Source organism: Podospora pseudoanserina, chromosome 2, assembly GCF_035222485.1.
Source record: "Podospora pseudoanserina strain CBS 124.78 chromosome 2, whole genome shotgun sequence".
In the NCBI taxonomy this organism is placed as follows: Eukaryota; Fungi; Ascomycota; class Sordariomycetes; order Sordariales; family Podosporaceae; genus Podospora; species Podospora pseudoanserina.
The window spans coordinates 1,144,988-1,164,043 of record NC_085921.1 but is presented as its reverse complement, the minus strand read 5'-3'; the positions used below and the strand labels follow the sequence as shown (position 1 = coordinate 1,164,043).

At 52.6% G+C, this 19,056-nt stretch overlaps 6 protein-coding genes across 6 annotated transcripts; 3 read left to right on the top strand and 3 right to left on the bottom strand.

Moving 5' to 3' along the window:
* Window positions 1-351: 351 nt before the first annotated feature.
* On the bottom strand, window positions 352-2,405 carry zrg17 (cation diffusion zinc membrane transporter Zrg17; the record flags this gene model as incomplete). The annotated part of the gene is made up of 2 exons (XM_062943929.1): window positions 1,613-2,405; window positions 352-1,563 (listed from the first exon to the last, which is right to left on the bottom strand). Exons 1-2 carry the CDS (start codon window positions 2,042-2,044, stop codon window positions 352-354), a joined length of 1,644 nt encoding a protein of 547 aa, XP_062802699.1. The 5' UTR covers window positions 2,045-2,405.
* On the top strand, window positions 2,121-4,138 carry QC764_202260 (uncharacterized protein; the record flags this gene model as incomplete). Its single annotated transcript, XM_062943928.1, has 3 exons — window positions 2,121-2,419; window positions 2,572-2,636; window positions 2,757-4,138. The coding sequence occupies exons 1-3, from the start codon at window positions 2,370-2,372 to the stop codon at window positions 4,136-4,138; spliced, it is 1,497 nt and encodes a 498-aa protein (XP_062802698.1). The 5' UTR covers window positions 2,121-2,369.
* Window positions 4,139-8,856: 4,718 nt separating this feature from the next.
* QC764_202250 (uncharacterized protein) lies at window positions 8,857-10,719 on the top strand (the record flags this gene model as incomplete). The annotated part of the gene is made up of 1 exon (XM_062943927.1): window positions 8,857-10,719. The coding sequence occupies one exon, from the start codon at window positions 8,857-8,859 to the stop codon at window positions 10,717-10,719; it is 1,863 nt and encodes a 620-aa protein (XP_062802697.1).
* A 1,822-nt stretch (window positions 10,720-12,541) lies between these two features.
* On the bottom strand, window positions 12,542-14,464 carry ebp2 (rRNA-processing protein EBP2). The gene is made up of 2 exons (XM_062943926.1): window positions 13,090-14,464; window positions 12,542-13,033 (listed from the first exon to the last, which is right to left on the bottom strand). Exons 1-2 carry the CDS (start codon window positions 13,940-13,942, stop codon window positions 12,654-12,656), a joined length of 1,233 nt encoding a protein of 410 aa, XP_062802696.1. The 5' UTR covers window positions 13,943-14,464; the 3' UTR covers window positions 12,542-12,653.
* QC764_202230 (uncharacterized protein) lies at window positions 14,210-16,321 on the top strand. Its single transcript, XM_062943925.1, has 2 exons — window positions 14,210-15,200; window positions 15,278-16,321. Exons 1-2 carry the CDS (start codon window positions 14,761-14,763, stop codon window positions 16,308-16,310), a joined length of 1,473 nt encoding a protein of 490 aa, XP_062802695.1. The 5' UTR covers window positions 14,210-14,760; the 3' UTR covers window positions 16,311-16,321.
* Window positions 16,322-16,424: 103 nt separating this feature from the next.
* On the bottom strand, window positions 16,425-18,909 carry QC764_202220 (uncharacterized protein). The gene is made up of 2 exons (XM_062943924.1): window positions 18,084-18,909; window positions 16,425-18,022 (listed from the first exon to the last, which is right to left on the bottom strand). Exons 1-2 carry the CDS (start codon window positions 18,597-18,599, stop codon window positions 17,234-17,236), a joined length of 1,305 nt encoding a protein of 434 aa, XP_062802694.1. The 5' UTR covers window positions 18,600-18,909; the 3' UTR covers window positions 16,425-17,233.
* Between the last annotated feature and the right edge of the window lie 147 nt (window positions 18,910-19,056).

Below are 19,056 nucleotides of genomic sequence, written 5' to 3'. Positions count from 1 at the left end.
TGGGGTTCTGATGTGTGTTGTGATGTGTGTGTGTGTGTGTGTGTGTGTGTGTGTGTGTGTGTGTATGAGTGTCAGGGGTACTATCCATCAAGGTGCCTACAAAACTAAGGAGTAGGCAAGTGATATGTAACCTCACCCGCATCACTCACGACATGATAACAGCAGTCCTTCAAAACGCTCAACTTGTAAACTCGCCCTATATAAGGTATCTCATCCAATATAAACCCATCCTCCAAAAAGAATATATATATAAAAATCCAATAACGCCATGTAAGTTCCCACCCCACAATGACAGAGCTATGTACAGTCCCTCTCTTCCTTCCCATTTTTCTGCCCAAGGCCCCTACCCAATCAGTCACTACTCATCTGCACAGTAACCTCCCACCTCAAACTCCCCCCCCTCCCATACCCCTCCCCCAACCGATTCTGCACCACCCTCCCCAATCTCTGCCGTAACTGGCTGACCGCCCCATCCAGCCCCTGCCCTCCCCCCATCATCTCCCCCCCCTTAACCTTGACCTTCAGATTCGCCATCGCAAGCCCATAGTGCACCTGCCAAAACTGCGCCTCCTCCACTCTCTGAACCTGCGGCTCGCTCTCAATCTCCTTGATCACGCTGGCGACTTCGCTGCTGTCCCCCTTTTGTTTCTTGCTGTCGACGTGGTTGTACGACATGAGGAGCATAAACCCTTGTCCTACTGCTAGACGAGCCCCGAGAAAAAACATAGACAGGGAAATCGTCGCGCAGATTAGACGGTCGAGCCAGATGATGTGGGGGATATAGACTAGCGGCAGGACAAGCATGATGCCTGAAAAGAAGAGGGTGAGAAAGTGGAAGGGGTTGGAAAGGATGGTGGATTCGGGTAAGAGGGAGGAGAGGTACGGCAGCGGCACGCGCATGACACGGCGGATCCGGCCGTGGTTTCGCAGGCCGTAGGCAGAGATGAGGGTTGAAACAAAGGCTGCGAAGGAGGCGAGGTCGAGGGTGCCGGGGGTGATGTATCGTGCTCCGTGACTGTGACCACCACCTCCGTGGCCACCACCGGCGGGTTGGGAGGAGTCATCGGTTGTTGAGACGGGGTGGTGAGGGGCGTGGTGGCCGACGGATTCGAGGACGTCTTTCATGGAGTGCGAGATCAGGTCGAATCCGCCAAAGACGAGAAAGACAGACATTGCGAAGCCGGCGAGGACTTCGGCTCGTTGGAGGCCGAAGGGGTGCCGGATCGAGGAGCGGCGCCATACTTCAAAGTTGCCTAGGACGTCGACTGCTACGCAGACTGCGGCGGAGCCGACGTCGAAGAAGACTAGGTGGGAGAGGGCTGTCATGGCCAGGGAGCCTTCGGCCGAGAGGAAGACGTAGAGGGCGATGAAGGCGTGGAGGGAGCACCACCATAACCTGGCTTTTTGATCGCGCTGCATGCTCGACCAGGCTTCTCGGAGGGTTGGGATGGGGAGGGAGGCGGGGAGGACGGGGGGCGGTCGAGGGGGTGGTTCTTGGAAGATTTGGTGAGTGGCCGAGATGGAGGAGTGTTTGTATCTGTGGCCGCGGCGTTGGCCGATGTTCTGTGAGTTGTTAGCTGAGTGATTGGATAGGAAGAGGCCGAAGACATACAGATTTGACCGGTCCAGACGAGATAATCTGGGTTTGGAAGTTGAAGGGGTTCTTCATGGCAGGCGCATCGCCGCCGTTGGCGGCAAGGCCCCCATCGGACGACATGCTGTTGAAGAGATGATCGGGCGTCGGCGGCCGTAGCGACGGGTGGTGAGAGTAGGGATCGAGGAAGGCGGCAGGACTGCTTCGTGGGGAGGGCGCGAGGTAATGCTGTACCGGGGACGAAAAGGGCGCGGCTTCCGGCTCTGATCGGACGGTTGCCTCGGGTTCGTTGTTTGGATGACTTCGACCTGGCTGTTGTTGTTGCTGATCCAGATCAAAATCGTCGCAAACAAAGTGAAAAGAGGGCTCGCCGTGTTGACCGGTAATCGCAAAAACCGGCGTCGGCGGCGTCCCTGGAGGTTGAAGAGACGGCTTTGGACCTGGAGCCATCGACAGCGCACGCTGTGGGCAGCAGGTGGTTCGTTCGTCGTCGAGGAGTGTTCGAGGCGGGCGGAGCTGGGCGTGTCCGATCTCCAGGGTGTTCCTGGACGCCTTCCCCTTTTTGCCTAGCGTGGGGTTACACCGTTTTGCAGGAGGTTCCTACTGGGGAAGGCCAGATGCGCTGGGCTGTGGATGTCTTTGCGTCTTTGATATCTTTGACTGGATTTGGAGATAGCGCTATGCAAGAGAACATGTAGAATCTGCAATACCTATCTTCCCATATTGTCTCATTCCGTTGTCTCATAGCCTCCATCATTGATTTCAGTGTTGGCCAATGGAGGGACCTGGGGGAGGCGGGTGGGTCGTAAACCATCAAATTCAGGGGTACGTTGCCTGCCGGGATGGCGCCGGGTGGCCTGTCACCTAACGTTTGCAGGGGTTTGGAAATGTTGCATTTCTCGCGTTGTTGAGCCTCAATCCATCAAATTCCATCTCGAGATGTGAATGTCCATGTCTTGTTCCTGGTCCCAAAACAGCAGTTTCAACGCCAGTCCACCCCACCGGCTTGCCCTGACAGATGGATCTGAGACCCTGTTTGGACGTGCCCTATTATTTCGAGGGGTAACACGCCATTGACGCCCCGTGGCCGCCGCGACACAGACATCTTCCTCCTAGCCAGAACCTTGTTCGGAAACTGTCTGTTCTCCTACGCCATATTCAGGTCCCCGATATCTCCCATTGGCCATGGACGAGTCGTCATCGGTCACAGGCGCCGGCGCCGATACGCCATCTTCCGTCCCAACTCGTCCAGCGCCCGGTCGCAAACGCAGCAGCTCTGGCGCTGGAGGCTTGCTTTCGAAACTACCTTTTATGCGAAACTCGGGCGAACACCGCCCACGATCCCGCCGCAACACCAACGAGACCGAGATCACAACATTTCCTCCCACGCCCTCTTTCACCTCCATACCGGCCGACACTCCTCCATGCCACGCGGGTGCGCCCAACGCTGCGCCCCCGCCGTTGCCTCACATTATCCAATATCAAACCCAGCAGCCGCAATCGCTAAAAACACGACGACGTAGAGGATCGTTGCGAAAGGTTGCCCTGTTGGGGCGGGGTGCTCAAAGAGAAAAGCGGGATCGTGGACTAACAATCGACACAAAATTGAACGTCTATGGCGAACCAAACGGGACACCAATCCAAGTCACAGCCGGCACCGCGCCGACCTCGGTTACATCAAACACATTACACCTCCAGAGTAATAGCGGTATCTTGAAGAATTCTATTAATACATCTACACCGTACGGTCTGGGAATATCAGACCTCACACCCCGACCCAGCATGGACGGATATGCCAGCCGAAGTGGTTCCCAACCGTCCGATCCAGACGCAACCCCGACTGCCGCATTGGCCCCTATAAATGCCAACACGCCCAGCTCAAGAAATAGCATCACCGGCTCAAGAAGCCCAAGTATAAGCTACAACACCACAGACGATGAAGACGCCCTTCACATGGCCGTCCCCACCGGGCCGGGTTCATCAACCTCGAACCTCTCGTCCACCTCCTCCTCCGTTAACCTCCTCCGCCCGGAAAGAGCCTCTGTCTCCTCCGCCTCGGGGTCAGATTCTTACTTTCTCAACCTCCCCCATTCTCCCCACAGCCCTCCACGACCGTTGGGCCTCGGATCATCCACCTCAGGCTCATCAATCCTCCCATCAATCCAACGCCGTCGCGGCACGGTTCAGAGAGCGAAGTCCCCGCTGGCACTCAACTCTCTGGCAGGGCTATCAACGACACCCTTGCCACAACCAGACTCAGACTGGGACTATTCCGAGACGGAGTGGTGGGGGTGGGTGGTGTTGATTGTGACGTGGACGGTGTTTGTGATTGGGATGGGGAGCTGCTTGGGGGTTTGGAGCTGGGCGTGGGATGTGGGGACTACACCGTATGCGCCGCCTGAGTTGGAGGATGATCCAACGTTGCCGATTGTGGGGTATTATCCTGCGTTGATGATACTTAGCTGTGTGATGGCCTGGGTTTGGGTGGTGGTTGCGTGGGTGGGGATGAAGTATTTTAGGCATGCTAGGGTTAGTGGGGATTAATGTTGAGATTGGGGGAGAGGGTTGATTTGAGCAAGGCGTTGGTGGGCTTTTGATTTGGGATAGCATTGAGGGGGGTATGTTGGTTGTGCATATTGGGTATGATGGGTTGCTCGGCTTTGCTGCTGTGTAATTAAAGTAATTTGATCAACTGTTTGACTCCAGCTTTGTGAGACGAGATGGGTCTGGTGTGGTTCTGTTGCTGTGCGACTTGACCTCACGACTCGACTTTGTGCACACCTTCAGGGAAGGAGCAAACGATGGCTTATATATTAGGTCAAAACATGCCCCTTCCCAACAGCAGCTCTGGAATGCTTACCAGGGCGCCACACACCTGTGTGGTCAGGTCAAATGGTAAGGATGTCAGAGCTGCTGTTTACCGCCCACCGCCCATCGCCGGGGTTTTGCAACCGATAGGCCCCGAGTTCGATCCTTCTTCGTTAAAACCTTTCGAGGTTTTCGTAGCCCCTTGTTAGAAGATGGGGGGTGAGCTTTCTGTGAGTATTGAGGCTGGACTTTTATGACTTGGTTGGCTGTCTATATTTCTTGAGAATGTTCTTTAGCTATCGAGTTGAGTTATAAGTTCTGAGTCTCTGTTTGACTTTACGGCTTGGTTGTTTAATTCCTATAAGTGCTTTTCGACTACAAAGTCGAGTCACAACTTGGGTCTTGTCGAGAAGTTGGCGCTGAATATTCGTCACTTCCCTTTCTTTGTTGAATCATGACTTTTGCCTTTGGGGCTCTGTATATTCTTTCACTTGTAGTGTTTTGTTGCCTCATGCAAACGATTACAACACAGAACTTATATGTAGATGTTGCGTAACGTGAGGAGTTGTAATATGGGATTACCTGATGTTATTAAGTTACAGGCGTTTCCATGATGAGAGAACTTCTACAATTAGTTTATAGTGTTGAAGTGTGACGGCTTTTTGTTATTCCAGGTACGACGAGACAAAATCTTGAGCTGAAAGGATTTAATCCATAATGCTACATATGGAAGATGGACACACATAACGACTCGGCGAAAATAATTGTACAATTTGCTCTTAGGTCACTCAGTTGCTTCTCTGGACTCGTGTCATATAGCTGGGCTTCTCGGTGGCTGATTAGCTAGAAAGGCGTATAATGGAAACATCGGAAGCAGTTCATCATCCTATTCCCAGTGCCATTTTCGTCATAACACTAGCTTTATGTTGACATGGCATGATTCTTCGTTATCCCCACCTCACCTTACCTAAGTTCAGATTCGTGCGATGCTTCCCCAGTAACACAGAACCCGGGATCGGAGCCAGAGATTTTGACAGCTCGGACACAAGACCAGAACCCAACAAGGCGGGAATAACGGGTGTATATAACACACAGCTTGTCGATCTCAAGTCATAAAGTAATAGTGTATATTTTATACACCCCTCTCTTGTAGTGTATATCTCGTCAGCTGAAGATAATGTAGGCAGTTGGGTTGGTGTTAAGGCGTCAACAACTGTCGATCCCACAACCGGTGATGCCGGCGATATCGCCTCCCAGATCTACCGCCGCCTCTTCCCTTTCCTCACCCTGTAGGTCGGATGATCGGTCAAAAAGTATGCCAAAACTCAAAGTCTGGCTGGCCATCCGAGCGTGCATACCCAACCTTCAAACTTCTACAGATGGAAACGCTAGAAAAATTCCCAAACATGAAACCTACGTTTGTGTACCTACCTAAACGAACCTACACACAGACCTCCCCTTCTTACATTTTCCATATGTTATGTATGGGAGTATCCAATACAACCCTACCTCATTACACCCGCACAAAGAAACAGAATGTAAGTCAGGTAGGTAATATAACCTGTAAAGAATAGGGGTTCCTTCTTGGCTGCTGCTACCAACTCCCATTCTCCGCTTGTATTGCATGTTTTTAATATGGGAATCGAATGTCCCCCCCGCTCCCACCTCCTGCAGCTATCCGCAACCGCGCAATTCGTTCTCTCTTTGTAATAAAACTTCGATTCATCGAACCCTGAGACTTTGTCAGATCGAGGTTCGAGAAGAAGAAAGAAAGAAGAAAGTGAGACAAACAGCCGCGTCTCTTGTCCAACTGAGAGTTCCTTTTTGGGGGCTGGCGGTTGTTGTTGAACATTGTTAAGCGCCGAGGCGTATACGGGTTCCTGCTGCCGCCAGTATGTATATTTATACACAAACTCACCAGCGGGAAGATGTCAAGCCTTTACAGCGCTTCAGAAAATGTCAAAGATCTTACATTTCGATCGAAATAACACAGACACAGCCGCCCGTCCATCCGCTGCCGTTTGACATTACGCAAAAACCCGGTTTGAGATGTGGAATCCTTTCTCTTTCAGCTCGGGGGTGAGAGTGAGGAGAAGGGGTAGTTACCCCTCATTGCATGCTCTTGGCTTGTTGGTGGTGGTGATGCTTGGCGTGATGGACCGGTATCCATACTGTGTGTCTTGTGTAGAGTGTCAAAGATATTCACGTGTGTATGTGACGGATGAGGTTTAGCAAAGCCCCTCATCCTCAGCTGATGGGTGATCAGCGCGGAAAGATGCCGATGATAGTCTTCGATTGAGCAAAAGAATCAGGAGGCTGAACTGAGACAGGTATTTGATGCTGGAGGTTTTGCGGTGAGGCAAGGGGGGAAATGCCGAGCTGAAAAATGCTTGATTTCAGGCTATAAAACCAAGATCTTTTTTTCCCGTACCCTTCCTCGCCTTGACTGTGTGTCATCATGGAACTTGCCTCTCCGGGCTGGAACCCCCCAAGGTCAGATCTGTGCCGCTTTCCAGCCACGACGTCAGCGGTAAATGGCACTTAAAATTTCTAAGTCGATGGGCGGACACTAGGATCTGGGCGGTTTGGTGATAGGTATTCGTTTCAGGCTGACTGGTCTACGCAAGCGTTTCCTGTAGGCAGGGTGGTAACTACGCCGCCGTTAAATGTCGGAGAGAGAATCACAAGGGAGTGATATTGAAAGAAGAAGGGCGACGGGGTGGGTCTGGTGCGGATGGCGGTTTGGGCCTGAACGTTGTTCAAGAGGGTCGGTGGGGGATCAACCACCAACAGGGGTGGCATCACGGCCCTTCTCCGCTTCGGTTGAAGCTCTACTCCGTAAAGCTACGAGAACGTGATATGCGCACCGACCCCACGAATGCATGAAAGTTGCGAGCTGTCGTTTGTGAGTTGGAGTGCAGTAGGTGGGAGGGTGGGAGGTAGTGCTCAGTTTCCAACGAGTGAACGATGGGCTTGGGGAATCAGGCGACCCGAACAGCTCGGCAGACGGCGAGGGCGATACATTGTTGGGCATTTGGGCCATCAAGGTGTAAGAAGTGGACGGGTCACACAACGCCGGCTCTTGTGCATGTTACCAACTGCAGCTCCGCGAGAGGAGAGGAGAGAAGAGGAGAAGTTGTCGACGTGAGAAGTGTTTTCGATCTGATGGTGGGCAAACTCTAAAGAGCTGGTTGAAACGGCGCCGCTCGCCTGCCTCGCTTCAATGGCCCTCCATGTGTAAACCTGATGACCGCCAACGGCGTCTAGTTTTCCTCAGCATCAGATGCCCCTTCAATTGTTGCATGAACTCCCATGTCATCCAGAAGAGAGTGTGTGTGGTCTATCAGCATCGCGTGCTAGGGTTCGGTGAGTAGTTGATGGTGGGTTATCCTCCATCTCACCCCGCAGCTGCTTGTGAATTTTGCCCCTTCCAGCTTTCTTTGGCACCCAGCAAAAGACCTCGACCGTGGACCCCCATCCTTGAAAGGCTGTTAGGGCTCCGCTTCGCCCCTAGACAACAAGTACCTGGAAGTACCTAGTCAGCCGACATGGAAGCTTTCTCCTCGAGTCTCCGGGTCTCCCAGCGGAGGTGATGGGGTGATGAAAGTAAAATAGATGGAATAAAAGAGCAAATCTCTTGTAGAACATACAATTTTACCCTGTGATGAATGTGAATATGCAAGCGCGATGTCGGTCGGATGTGGTGCCGAGACTTGGAAATTGGTACAAATTTGGGCCCACAAGCGCGGGTGGTGTTGGCCTTAGGCATCCATCTAGCCACTACCACAGGCTGGGCCAACCTGTAATGTTCTGGACATTCTTCAGGGCCCAAGACTGCAAAAAACCAGCAGCTCGCCTGCTCCAACTGAACCCAGACAACCCAGCCTCTCACACCATCAGGCACGGCGAGCCCATCCGTCACACACCCAAACACTCTCTCCATCACCGAATCTTCAGCAGCATTCGACCGACTGCTGCAACCCAAGACCGCCACGTCCATTGCCATCAACAGCTTGCCCGTGAGTGGCACAGCAGACCGACACCGACACCATCCTCTCCATCGCGGCTGAGGCATTTGGTCGGCGCCGACTCGGATTATCCTCATTTTCATCTCTGCAACGCCCTTTTTCTGCATTTGCGGCCTACAATCAACTATATACCTTGAACATTTCTGTACGTAGACACGCTGGTTTCGCCCTTCGCGAGGGCCTCTGCCGATCCTAGAGAGTAGGGTACGCCCTCGCTCTACCCCTTCCTTTATGGACGCATAAACCTTTGAAATGCGTTTCATCTCTAACCATCTCTTTTGCCAACGCATAGGGCACGCCATTTCTAACCCCCCCATCAAAACGCAATCGCACGCCGGGCATCGAATTACGGCGGCCAACCTCTCCTGATCATCATCTCTTCTCCTTGTCTGGTGCCTACCTCGTGTTCCGTGGAGGCGAGCCAAGATGAGGGAAGTCAACTTCAGCATACCCAATGTCAACAAGGCGTCGGTGGGCATTACCACCGCCCTTTACGACCGACGCGCTCTCGATTGCACGTCGACCCTGCCCCTGATCAACTCTCTCAACCATCTCGCTTACCTCACAACATCGTCGGCTCGCATCCGCGACATCTTGACCGTCGATGGCGGCATCGAAAGGTTGGTCTGCATCCTGAAGCAGGGTCGCAGCAAAGACATGATGGACATGTGGAAGTGGAATCTGGCTTTCCAATGTGTCGTCAACATAGGCGTTAGGGGCACAGAAGCTGTTCGGACTCGGGTGGTGGAGGCTGACATGGTCCCCGTGATTGCCACAATCCTCGACAACTACATCAAAGTCATTGAAAACGTACGGGCAAAGGCCGAGGAAGCCAAGCACAAGGACCGCCATCATCATCACCGGGTTGGTGGCAGCAGCCGGGCGCACAAATCCTCCAGTTTCTCATCAAGATCCGGCACATTGGAGACTTTCAGAAGACAAGCGCCACCACCGTCAATTGACGTGTCTGCCCCGTTCGCCGGCCCTTCCACCACAGTCATACAGTCCACTTCTGAGGCCACACCCACTGCTCCGCAATTCCAGGTAACGCCACCAGCCGATCGGACGCCTTTGGTGGGACACCACCCCCATCACCATCACACGAGCAGGACGCACGAGGCTCGCCCACCTATGGCTCTCACGCCCAACGTGATCCTTGCCCCGTCCGTACCATCGATAGATGCCGCCGATGGATTTGTCAGGCCGACACGGGATGCGGATCGCTTGGTTGGAATCGTACCTCTGCCATTTGCTCGGCCTCCCTTGACATCTCAGCCGGCGTCACCCACCACTCCACTTCCGCCACCGCAGATTCGTTCTCCTACCGTGCGACCTGCCACCATGCTCACCGCCGCTGCTCGGTCTCGCCAACGACCATCTATCCGCCATCAGCACTCGACAGCTGCCGAGTCGGATGATATGAATGCTGAAAGTGTTGCATCGGATGAAACGCCCGATACTGAGATGTCTGAGACGGCCGAAATCCAACCGGCCGTAGGAATTCAGGACATTGCCATGGAGGATGGCGAGGGTATGATGACTGGCACCGCCATGGAACTGACAACGCCCACGGTATCCGAGACTCAGGAAGCCGGCACTTTCAACATCACACATCAAGGGCCGGTAGACGGCAGCATTGTCACCAATCCGACCCCGACGCCAGTTCCTGCAATTGGCTTGTCGCCAAACAGACCGACGATGGTGAGCCCACAGCAGCCATCGATGCCAAACGCGACAGTGCCTCGTTACCTGCTCGATCGTCAAGTCACACCAAATCCACAAATGCTTGCCGCTATGCCCAGGGAAGAAGACGTTTTGATGTCTCTCCAACTGCTCGCCTACGTTTCCAAATACTGCAACCTCCGAAAGTACTTCCAAAAAAGTCACCTGGTTCCTAAGCTCAAGATTGGCAAGGAAATTCAACTTCTTGATGGAGCCGATCCGGCAGCCCTCGAGGCCGAGCTCGAGGAGGAAGACGAGACATGTGAAGAGGAATACCTACTGCCCAATGACCTCAACATCTTCCCCTTGGTGGAAAAGTTCACGGTCCGGTACCACAGCACCGATATGCAATACTGGGCCGGGGTAGTTATGAGAAACCTGTGCCGGAAGGACGACACCCGCGGCGGCATCCGACAATGTGCCTACTACCAGTGCGGGAAATGGGAAGAGTACACGCGGCAATTTGCTAAATGCCGCCGCTGTCGACGAACCAAGTACTGCAGCAAAGAATGCCAAAAGAGCGCCTGGGCCTTTCACCGGCACTGGTGCATTGCCGCCACGCAATAATACGAAGCGAGCTAGCCGAAGCGCAAAGGTTGAATTTCATCGCGAACAGGAAAGAGGAAAGAAATTCCCAACAATGGTCATTATTGATACCCCTCCCGGCTTGTTTTCTTTCTCGTTTTAATACCGGGACTTGCTTCTCTTGCATGGCGTTATCCCTAATGTCTACTGGCACGAAAATCTAGGGGGTTGATGGTTAAGGGGCACAGCGTGTGATTTGTTGCGTTTGGGGACTGGGGTTGGCATTGGGGGTTCATGGTTGTAGTTTGACGGCGTCGTTCTTGGGAGGAAGGGATGGGGACTGAAAGAACGGGGCAAAGCATATATGTGGGCACTTGTTCATGTCTTTTTTTTTTGTTTTTTGTTTTTCTTTTTTCCCGCATGCATGGCGTTGCGAAACGATACCACACACCACACACACCACACACACACACACACACACACACACACACAGAGAGAGAGAGAGAGAGAGAGAGAGAGAGAGAGAAACAACTGGGAGAACTGGGGCGGACGGACAACACAGACAGGAATGGACCTTGAAGCAGAGATATAGTTTGTAGGTGTGAGCGGTCCATGGGGTGGGTTGGTTTCAGGTCCGGTTCTTTCCAAACATGTTCCCTATTTTTTTTTTACTAGTAGTATTCTTCTTCCGCTTCGACTTTTGCTTTCTTTTGCTTGTTTTTTTTGGTTTTTGTTTCGATTGGAGCAAATCAATCCTCATATCATGACGCCCCACCTTTTTTTCCTCCCTTTTTTTAGGCAAAAAGAAGACGAATTCATTGAACTCTGAAAGGGTGTTTTTTTTCTCTTTGGTGTGTATATGTGAGTTATGTCTGTTTTATGAATTGGTAAACGAATTGGTTTTAGGATAGGGGAATTCAATGGAGCGTTTTGTGTTTTTTTTTTTTGGGGTACTGGTTTTGAGTATATGTTCCTCTTTTCTGCCTCTTGTGACGGGGAGGATGGTGATAGTGATGTGTCGTGGTGAAATGAAATATGTTTTTGGGAAGGGTGCTGGTGTGAGAGAGTGAATAGGTTAGTTGTGGCATAGGGCGGGCAGTCAATGGTGTGGCTACGGTTATGGGGAAGGGGGGGTGGGGGGGACGCGGAGGTGGTTCAACGGGGGGAGGGATCAAGAATGATGATACGCTCTGGGAAAGGACCTGAAGGGGGATTTATATAGGTAAACGGTTGGTTGGTAGCGTGCGCAACCAAGTCTGTTATCGAAACGGAGGAGGAATGGAACAGGGCAACAATAAGAGAATGGGGGTGGTGATGGAGGTGTATATATGTTTTTCCGAGACGGATCGACTCATAGCAAATTTAAAATTCACCATCATGAGGCTCTTCTACTTTGCATCGCCCTCGTAATTGACTTTGGACTTGCCTCTAAGCTACTACTCACATCTCCAAATATCATTGAGCTGAGCACCAACCCAACTCTTTGAATTGACCAACCACTGGCCGTCCCATATACAACCCCTCTCTCCAGCCATCCCGCTTTGTTCTTTGTTGTCGAGGACTCAACAATGTTTCGGTCTCTCTAGAAGCAAACTGCCAAGACCAATCCTCCTTTGTGCTCAACTTATTGGGAACAACCTTGCCGAAGCTGAGCAAAGCTCGGGGATGCTGCCCTCCGTCTTGGTTTTATGTTTCGGGTACAGATTGGGTGAACTAGATCCTGTGGGCAAGGAGAGTCTCGCCATCATGTAACTGTTGTTTGCGCCAGTAGGGTGTTGGTAAACACGACCCCCTTCAAGTAAACCCACCACCTCACCAGCCACCCTCAAAAGCAACACCAAGACATTCAAAACCAACCAGGATATCTCCCTTGTTGACGCTAGACATTTATTTAGCCCCGTAGCATTACCATAAAAAAATCACTATACAGGCATTCCCTTCTTCCTATTACACATTTACCACCCCCACCTCTGGGCTTACCTCCTCCCCGCCCCGCCCTTCCTCTTGTCCTTCCCCAACCTAGGCTTACTCCCCTTCGCCTTCGCACTCATAGCACTAAACGTCGTCTTCTTCCCATCACCCGCCCCACCCCCGTTCTTCATCCTCTTCGCGCTGAAGCCCGACATATCCCCCGAGCTAATCGCATCGCCGCTCTTGCCGAACCTCTTCTTGCCTCCAAACCCATACTTTTCATTCTTCTTCTGACGCTTGGCATTAGGAGGACCATGATCACCCCCTGACCTTCCTCTCTTGGCACCAGCCTTGTTGCCGCCGCCAAGCTCGTTATCAACAGCGACATCAAACATGTCGTCTGCTTCCCTCGCACCGAGGGAGGCAGAGCCGCCGTCTTTGCGTTCTATTTCTGTGTGTTAGCTAAAATTGCACGGGGAATGGGGAGTACGGAAAACATACTCTTCTTCAACTCATTAATCTTCTCCAACGTGGCCCTCTTCTCCTTGGCCCGTTCCTGCTGCTTCTGCACCTGAACCTGCTTTCCAAACTTCTTCAAGTCCCTCTGCTTCCTCGCCTCGGCAGAAGCCTTCTTCGCCGTTGCGGCCTCAATCATCTTTTGCTTCACCGCCTCCATCGTCTCATCACTGCGGAGCGTCTCGGCAAAGTAATCGGTAGGTCTCGTAAACGGCACCCCTTCCTTCTTGAGCAAGTTCCTCGCCTTGAGAGCCGACTCGCGCGCCGCGTTGAGGAAGGCGAGCTCGCGCTCGAGGTCATCATCGATGGAGGGGATGACATCTTGGGTGGGCTTGGACGTGACGAGGGTCATGTGGTAAGCAAAGGGGATCGAGGCGGCCTTCTTGATGTCGGTGGGCACGAGGGAGATGCGCTTCAGGGCGGCGAGGAGGGCGTCCTTGTTGTTGATTGTTTGGCGGACGCGGGTGGTGGCGGCAAGTTCTTCCTTTTCTTCGGGGTCCATGTCGTCAAGGTTGAGGTCGTCGACGTCGATTTCGGATTCTTCTTCTTCTTCGTCGTCGTTGTCCTCGTTTTCGGAGTCGGAATTGTTGATTTCTGAGTCGGAGTCGGAGTCGTTGATGTCTTCTAGTTTGGAAAAGTCGACGCCACCCCCTTCTTCTTCCGGGTCGGAGTCCTCCTCGCTCTCTTCATCTTCCCACTCTTCATCCTCGTTGGTTTTGGCGATGGGGGCTTCGACTGGTGGGTCGTTGGACTTTCTTCTGTTCTTGTCTGTGACTCCGTTTGATTGCGACTTGGCGATTGGTGCCTTTGCGGCGAGTTTTGCGCCCTTCTTGGCCATCTTGTCGTGCTTGGTGTGCGACTTGGTGATGGGTTGGTGGGGATCGGGGTGGTTGTGGTTTTGAATGCGATTTGAACCTGCAGAAATGGGCGAGTTTGATTGAGCTGCGACTGCTCCAAAACTTTTTTTTTGGCTGGTCGCGCCGATTGGGACGATAAGATAAGATAGTGGGTGGGGCTGGAGTGGGCTGAAGTGGAAGAATGACCCTAACCCTCAGTTGGGACTTACATATCGCGCTGACCTTTTGACATCTCCAGTTCATCCCATCTGACAATTCAAACCAATCAATATCGTCGTCTTCGCTGCTGGTTGGAATCCGTTCCCCATAGTATCCTCGTTCGTAATAGGCATTGTCAAAGCTATGCAACCCAAACCCCACTGAACAACATTGTGGGATCCGGCACAGCATCAGGCGGCAGGTTAACGGCAGCAGTCAGCAAGCCATGAGTGTAACCATTTCAGGGTCCAGACCAACCTAAACGCCTTCTTCATGACCAAAACCCCGGCGGGCCAATTGCCAGTAGATTACTATAAACGTTGTCTTCTTCTCGTTGCCTCGTCCCAGTTTGATCTTTTTCTGGTTGTGCCTCCTCGACCTCTCATGCTCACACGTTTCCAGGCTAGCTGTTTCCCCAGTGAAGTACAAGGGCAGCATCGAGTGGCGAGTGTCATGTGCCTTTCAGCCATTGATTTACCACATACTCTCCTGCAATAGGTCACATCAACAGTTACCTATCTGGCAACATCCTCAATTCATCAACAGAAAACAGCCATATCTATAAGCGTGTACAATCCAAAAATCACAAGCCAGCACATCAATGCGCCCAGAAGTGGTCTCGGTGGGGCCGTCTGCCAGCAGCATGGAGATCGTCGGGGAGGAGATAGTGGATCCGCCGAGACCATCGCCGCCATCATCGTCATCGACGCCGCCAACTCCGACCACCTTCATCCTCGAAACTGAACCACAACCACAACAACAACACCAAACGAGCGGGTTTTTTGCCAGGATACGCTCCTCTGTCATGGAGTCACTTGAGAAGAGGAAGCTGGGCGGTGTAAGAGTGGAATACACCGAGATTCCCAGCAGCGAACTTGAGCATGAAGAGCAGGGTGTGGAGACGGTGAATGGTGAGCCAGCGAGCTGCAGCAAATGCGGGCAACCATCATCACGGCATGGGAGAGGAGGGCAGAGGAAGAAGGGGCTGTGGAAGTCGTGGGGGTTGCAATTGCGGGTTACGGTGCTTGGAGTAGGATTGTTGTATGTGTTTTTTTTTTGTTATTGTTTATACCTGCACTCATCTATTCTATGATAGTTTCACTGACACCCCCGCTCAGAGCCCTCATCCTCCTCCTCAACCTCCTCTCCGCCATCAAAGACTCCCTCATCGGCGCCCGCCACAACGACTACGACCCCTTTGTCAACTGGGGCCAACCCAACACCGGCACGGAGGATCTCTCCTGGTACCCAACTGACTTCCTCCGGGACGTCATCCCCCTCCCCTGCCACTCCCACAACGACTACTGGCGCCGCGTCCCGTTATTCGACGCCCTCTACGCGGGGTGCACAGGAGTAGAAGCCGACGTCTGGCTATTCAACAACGACCTGCTTGTCGGCCACGACCTGGCTTCCTTGCAAGTAAACCGCACGTTTCAATCCCTCTACGTCAACCCCATCGTCGACATCTTGGAGAAGCAAAACCCCAAAACACCGTACTACAACGGGACGCTCAACGGAGTCTTTGACGTCGACCCTGCCCAAACTTTGGTCTTGCTGATTGATCTCAAGACCTCGGGTCATGAGACTTGGCCGCACGTGCTGAGGCAACTTGATCCCCTGAGGGAAAGGGGATGGCTTTCGTTTTATGAGGATGGGGAATTTCGCTCGAGGCCTGTGACGGTTGTGGGCACGGGGAATACACCCTTTGACCTCATTTTGACACCCCCTTACCCAACCACCACCACCACCACCGCTAAATACTCCAACCCGACCTCTCCTCCTGACCGCGACGCGTTTTTTGACGCCCCGCTTGATAAACTTCTAACCGATTCCCCATATAACAGCTCCAACTCTTATTATGCCTCGGTGAGCTTCTTCAGGTCGATAGGTATTACCCAGTGGTGGAAGGGGGGCGAGCCAACAGCTGGGCAGCTGGCCAAGATCAGGGGGCATCTGGCGGCGGCAAAGGAAAGGGGGTTGGTGAGCAGGTACTGGGAGCTGCCTGCTTGGCCGATTCATGTGAGGAATAAGATTTGGGAGGTGCTGGTTGGGGAGGGGATGGGAATGTTGAATGTGGATGATTTAAAGGGGGCGACGAGCGAGGATTGGAGGAGGATTAGGACTTGGAGGAGGATATTGAGGTTGTTTTGAACAGAGAGGGGGGGTGGTATATAAGAGGAGGGAGGTTGGTTGTTATGAGATGTCAATTTGCATGGGATGGGGGTTAGCGAATAATACATGATGCATTTTCTTTCTAATGATACTGGGTCTCTTTTGTGTTGTGTTACTGTAGAAATGCCATGCTGCAAGAATTTTGTAGCATGTAGAAGGGGTTATGCGGTAGATTATGATCGAAAGGCAGGCTCTGATAGTTGTGCTTAGACATATGGAAAATTCAAATGATACATGCTCCAGCCAGCTAACCAAATTCCAGTCCCAGTTCCGGCCCCCGGTCATAGTCCAAGAAAACGAAAATAAAAAGACACCAACGCCATTCGCTGTATGATTGTACAATGTTGCAACATGATGCCCCCTAAGCCAGCCAGACGTTGCTTCCAACTCTCAATCCCCTGTTCTCATCCACGTTGCCCGTTTGGTTTGTTTACTATGAATACAATATTGAAAGGAGCCAAAGCCATGAAGAAAAAAATGAAAAAAGCGTGTGTTGTGCGTGAGGAACGTGCGAGCGGTCCTGCCAAGTCAATCTTGTTAATGACTTGCATGCTTATCTTTCTTCTACTGGTGATATGTTTTGCATCACCTTTCCATAACCTGCGCTTCCTAGCCATTGGGTATCTTGCCTTCCTCCTCTTGTCCCCTTTTTTCCTTTAGTATCCTTGGTTTTTAGTAGCCCTGTTCCTTGATCTTCTGATAGCTTTCCCCGTTTTGAATTCCTTCTTCTCGACGTCGATTAGTATCCGGCGAGGAATCCCATTTGGCTGGGACATTGTCATTGTCATCCAGCTTGAGTTTCAATACAGCCCTTCCAATCGGCCATGCTGCGGATGGCCCCATGGATTGGCATGCCGTTGACCTCCCCGGCCCCCTGCTAATGTTCTCTCGGGAGAACTTCTTCAGTCCGTCTTCCAGTGCGCGCCACCATCACCATCACCACCGAGGTACAACTCGATGGCATAAAGTCCCATGGTGGCCGTCAAGTTGATCCATCGCCAAGTACTGCCACCAGCATCGCCGGCCCGGAGAGTCCAGCCGAGCTCGTCGCCATCGGCAATAGTAAAGTGCTGCAGGAGCAAACTGGTGTATACCGCAATCAGAATAGAAGGCGAAAACCAGCTGAGGAAACCAAGAACACGGTTGGCGCCATCGCTTTCGTCGAGCGTGGGCTCTTCCATAATAGCCTGAGCACCCAACTCTCTAACAGCCGGAATAATTCTCGTAGCGCAATAGAAAACGATGGTGCGATATGTCAGCGAGATGATGACGCTAGGGGTGATGGTTTGGAATGCCGCGTAAAGAAACTGGAATGATAAACCAAAAGCCGACGGAAGACTGCTGAGCATGTGGATCAGAGTGGTGTAGGAGGCCATGAGGATGGGCGGCAGAGGCGGAAAATCCGGCTGCGCAGCAGCGGCAGCTTCCGCTGCGGCGGCAGCCTCGGGCGAGGGCTGATAATCGGTGAAAATCTGATAGACACAGAGAACCGTGTACGCAAAAAGAAGGGAAGACTCGATCGGATTCCCTCGGCCGCTGGCAATGCCAAAACCGCAGAGGAAGAAGGCTGAGGTCATGGCAACGCCGATGAGCGTGGCATCGAAGTTGCCGATTTGTGGGAAGCACATGACACGCCATAAGAAGTAAATGGCCATGGAGCTGATGGCACCTGATATTATCAGGAGCGTGATCTGAGGGGTTAATGTCAGCATGAGCACAGAACAGCGTGAGAGTGAGGAAAATACGTGCCACCCAGGTGTCACTTCTTCCCCGGTTGACCAGCCATCTCGCAATCTGACCAGCAGCCTGAATCACCAACAAGCTGCAGAAGCCCTCGAGAAGTTGGAAAACAGGGCTCGAATAACTCAAGGTATTGTCCCAAGAGCCTAACGCAACGTTTTCCACAAAGCCTTCAGACCCCCAAAACCACTCTCTCCAGCTCTTGTGGTGCCCTGTAACGTGGGCAAACGTACGTGACACCCAGTTGGCACTATCGGCATCGACCGAGAAACGGTTGAGAGCCCAAATCAACAATGCGGGTATAACAATCCATTGTGATAACCCAACCAGACTCTTGAAGAACCGGCGTATCCGAGATTTCTCTGGCGTTATAAGCTTGCTGGTACTGTAGAAAATGTAGAAAAGGAAAAGTGATAGCGAATAAGCCAGGCCAGCATCACGGCCCCCGACATCGAAAGCGATTGGTATCGACAGGACGATGCTGAACAGGAAAATGGCACTTGAGCAGGCGTTGATGAGCCACCACATGTTTGCGGCGGGCGAGTGTTCTTCCCCCGCAGTGCCCCTCCCCACTAGGAGTGCACTTTAAAAGGAATATAGGTGCCTGGTGGCTCAAAAGGCGTCGTGCGCCGTGCAAGGTAGCGGGGCTACCAGCGAGGGCGAGAGAGGACGTCGATGGTGGTCTCGGGGAGCTTGCCAAGCGAGTGTTTGTTTCTAGATGCGTATTCGAGACAGATCGATCGATCGAATATCGTGAGCTTGTCGCGGGACGAGTGTCGATCTAACGGCGGAATGGCAGGCTCGAAAAATGGTGCGCAGGAGGAGGGGGAGGGGGAGGGGGGAGGAGGGGGGGAAAGGCAGATGGGGAGTTGTGTGGTTCGAGGCGTGTGGTGGTGCTAGGCACCTGCTGGAGGAGGAGGGATGGGTCCGTTATTGTGGTGTCCTGCTGTAAAGGCTCTAGATTCACGACCCATCTGGGGTTTCT